Source organism: Mandrillus leucophaeus, unplaced genomic scaffold (assembly GCF_000951045.1).
Source record: "Mandrillus leucophaeus isolate KB7577 unplaced genomic scaffold, Mleu.le_1.0 Scaffold109, whole genome shotgun sequence".
Classification (NCBI taxonomy): Eukaryota; Metazoa; Chordata; class Mammalia; order Primates; family Cercopithecidae; genus Mandrillus; species Mandrillus leucophaeus.
In genome coordinates, this window is record NW_012099098.1 from 565,868 (window position 1) to 569,220 (window position 3,353).

At 44.1% G+C, this 3,353-nt stretch overlaps 1 protein-coding gene across 1 annotated transcript in view; it reads right to left on the minus strand.

Moving 5' to 3' along the window:
• The window catches only part of GLE1 (GLE1 RNA export mediator), a 70,989-nt gene that overhangs the window by 63,666 nt on the left and 3,970 nt on the right, over positions 1-3,353 (minus strand). The window contains exon 2 of the mRNA XM_011988647.1: positions 2,412-2,633. Coding sequence (XP_011844037.1) covers positions 2,412-2,633 — 222 coding nt within the window. The remainder of the gene's footprint in view (positions 1-2,411; positions 2,634-3,353) is intronic.

Consider the following 3,353-nt stretch of genomic DNA (forward strand, 5'->3'; position numbering starts at 1 on the left):
TTTTTTTTTTCTGAGACTGAATCTTGCTCTGTTACCCAGGCTGGAGTGCAATGGCGTGATCTCAGCTCACTGCAACCTCTGTCTCTCGGGTTCAAGCAATTCTAATGCCTCAGTCTCCCAAGTAGCTGGGATTACAGGCGTGCGCCACAATGCTGGGCTAATTTTGTACTTTTAGTAGAAACGGGGTTTCACTATGGTCAAGCTAGTCTCGAACTACTGACCTCAAGTGATCCACCTGCCTCAGCCTCCCAAAGTGTTGGGATTACAGGTGTGAGCCACCACACCTGGCCACAAAGAATATTTTTTAAAGACTAATATTTTAAAAGATGAATTACTAGATAGAAAAATATACACTTTCTATGTAAAAACAAACAAACAAATAAACAAAAAACTGGCCAGGCACAGTGGCTCACAACTGTAATCCCAGCACTTTGGGAGGCTGAGGTGGGCGGATCACCTGAGGTCAGTAGTTTGAGACCAGCCTGGACAACATGGCAAAACCCTGTCTCTACTAAAAATACAAAAATTAGCCAGGCGTGGTGGCACACACCTGTAATCCCAGCTACTCGGCAGGCTGAGGCAAAAGAATCGCTTGAACCCGGGAGGCAAAGGTTGCAGTAAGCCTAGACCATGCCACTGTACTCGAGCCTGGGTGACAGAGCTAGATTCCATCTTTAAAAAAAAAAAAAAAAAGAGGCCGGGCGTGGTGGTTCATACCTGTAATCCCAGCACTTTAGAGGGCTGAGGCGGGCGGATCATGAAGTCAGGAGTTCGAAACCAGTCTGACCCACATGGTGAAACCCCGTCTCTATTAAAAATACAAAAAATTAGCCAGGCGTAGTAGCACCTGTAATCCCAGCTACTCAGGAGGCTGAGGCAGGAGAATTGCTTGAACCCGGGAGGTGGAGATTGCGGTGAGCCGAGATGGTGCCACTGCACTCCAGCCTGGGTGACAGAGCGAGACTCTGTCTCAAATAAAAAAAAAAGGCTGGGTGTGGTGGCTCATGCCTGTAATCCCAGCACTTTGGGAGGCCCAGGTGGGCGGATCACAAGGTCAGGAGTTTGAGACTAGCCAGGCCAATATGGTGAAACACCATGTCTACTAACAATACAAACATTAGCCAGGCATGATAGCAGGTGCCTGTAATCCCAGCCACTCAGGAGGCTGAGGCAGGAGAATCGCTTGAAGCCAGGAGGTGGAGGTTGCAGTGAGCTGAGATTGCGTCACTGCACTCCAGCCGTGGGACAGAGCAAGACTTTGTCTCAAAAAAAAGAAAAAAAGGAAAAAGAAAATAGCGAAGTATGGTGGTATCCAGTCCCAGCTATTTGGGAGGCTGAGACAGAAGGGTGGATTGAACCTGGGAGGTGGAGGCTGCAGTGAGCCATGTTCATGCCACTGCACTCCATCCTGGGTGACAGAGACAGACCTCAGCTCAAAAAAAAAGGGGGGCGGTGAAGAGGAAGACATGTTCACATATATTTATATATACACAAATTATCTCTACATAAAAAAATAATTTTAAAAAACCTCCAAAATTTAACTTTTTTTTTTGAGGTAGGGACTCACTCTGTTGCCTAGGCTGGAGTACAATGGCTTGATCACAGCTCACTATAGTCTCAAACTCCTGGGCTCAAGCGATCCTCCCATCTCAACGTCCTAAGTAGCTAGGACTACAAGCTCGAGCCACCATGCCTAGCAAATTTTTAAGTTTTTTGGAGAGACAAGGTCTCACTATGTTGCCCTGGCTGGTCTTGAACTCCTGGGCTCAAGCAATCCTCTTGTCTTGGCCTTCCAAAGCACTGGAATTATGGACATGAGCCACTGTGTTGGGTTCCATTTAACTTTTTTTTTTTTTGAGTTTAAGAGTGGAGGTTTAATAGGCAAGATTAAGAGAAAGGAAAACAGTTCTCTCTCTAGTGAGAGAGAGGGGACTTCTGAGAGGAAATGGCCCCAGTTCAGCATTTTTAAGTGGGAGAAATAACAAAAAAACAAAGGCAGGGTCAAAACAGAACCAGGAATAGTGTAAAATCTCCTACAGAACCAATCAGAGAAGACATGTAAACTTTAAGAGCAGGTGTACATTTCACTGTAAGCCTTCTTCCAGCAGATAACACAAAAAGGGAGACCATATCAGTTAAACAGATGCAGCGTTCATCAGAAAAAAAAAAGAATCCAATTGCTCATGAAATTAGTTATACTATTCTGGGTACTAAGAATAGAGGGGATTTTTCTCCCTCTGGGACTGTCTAAAGAGAACACTGAATGATGCTGTCAACATGGTCTCTACAAACAGCTACAACAATGAGCAATCATTATTTTCCCCAGGGCATGGGCACTGTCATATGACAATATTAAACATTTTGACTTTGCAGCCACCATGTCTTTTGTCTTAAGCTGATCACAACCTTACCTTCGTTCCATCTGGTGTTGCAGGGCAGGCTGGGGAAAAGGCGGAGCTTGTGTCAGGAGATTTGGGAACAAACGAGGGTTGGTCTAGGGCTGAAGCCGACGCAGAGGATGGCAAAGTCTCAGACAGAGGTTGGTTCTCCTGCATATGGGGTAGGACGTGCTCTACCACCCATCCAGAATAAGAAGATAGCTTGGGAAGAGACATACATTCTTCTAAAACATCCTAGAGAGGAGAAGAGGGTTAAGCTCAACTTGCATGTCAACTGATCTCAGTATAATCCACTACATGCCTTACTGAACATCTAAGAAGGCCTAAATAAATAAACATCAAAGACCCAAAGTAATGTATTAACAATCAGATGAAAAGAAAGTACAGTGGTGTCTTGATAATGACCTTGACTACTATCCTTCTAATGAAAATCAGACTAAATAACTTGTTAACTACAGAAAAAGGGACAATGCACAGATTGCCATTAAAGTGTACATGAAAACAATCTAAAGCACCGAACAGAACACAAGAGGAATTCTGAAGTAAGCTACTGTATACACAATCAGTAGAATGTCAGTCACTTAATAATGGTAAGTTCTGAGAAACATGGTGTTAGGTGATCTTGTCATTGTGCGAACATGGTAAAGCATACTTACACAAACCTAGATGTATATATTTTTTCATTTTTTAAATTAATTACTTTTGAGACAGGGTCTCACTGTTACCCAGGCTGAAGTGCAGTGACCCAATTATGGCTCCCTGTAGCCTGACCTCCTGGGCTCAAGCTATCCTCCCACCTCGACCAGTCTCCCCAGCAGCTGAGAGTACAGGCATGCGCTAATATATTCAGCTAATTATTTTTTCATTTTTTGTAGAGATGGAGTCTTGGTATGTTGCCCAGGCTGGTCTTTTTTTTTTTTTTGAGATGGAGTTTCACTCCTGTTGCTCAGGCTG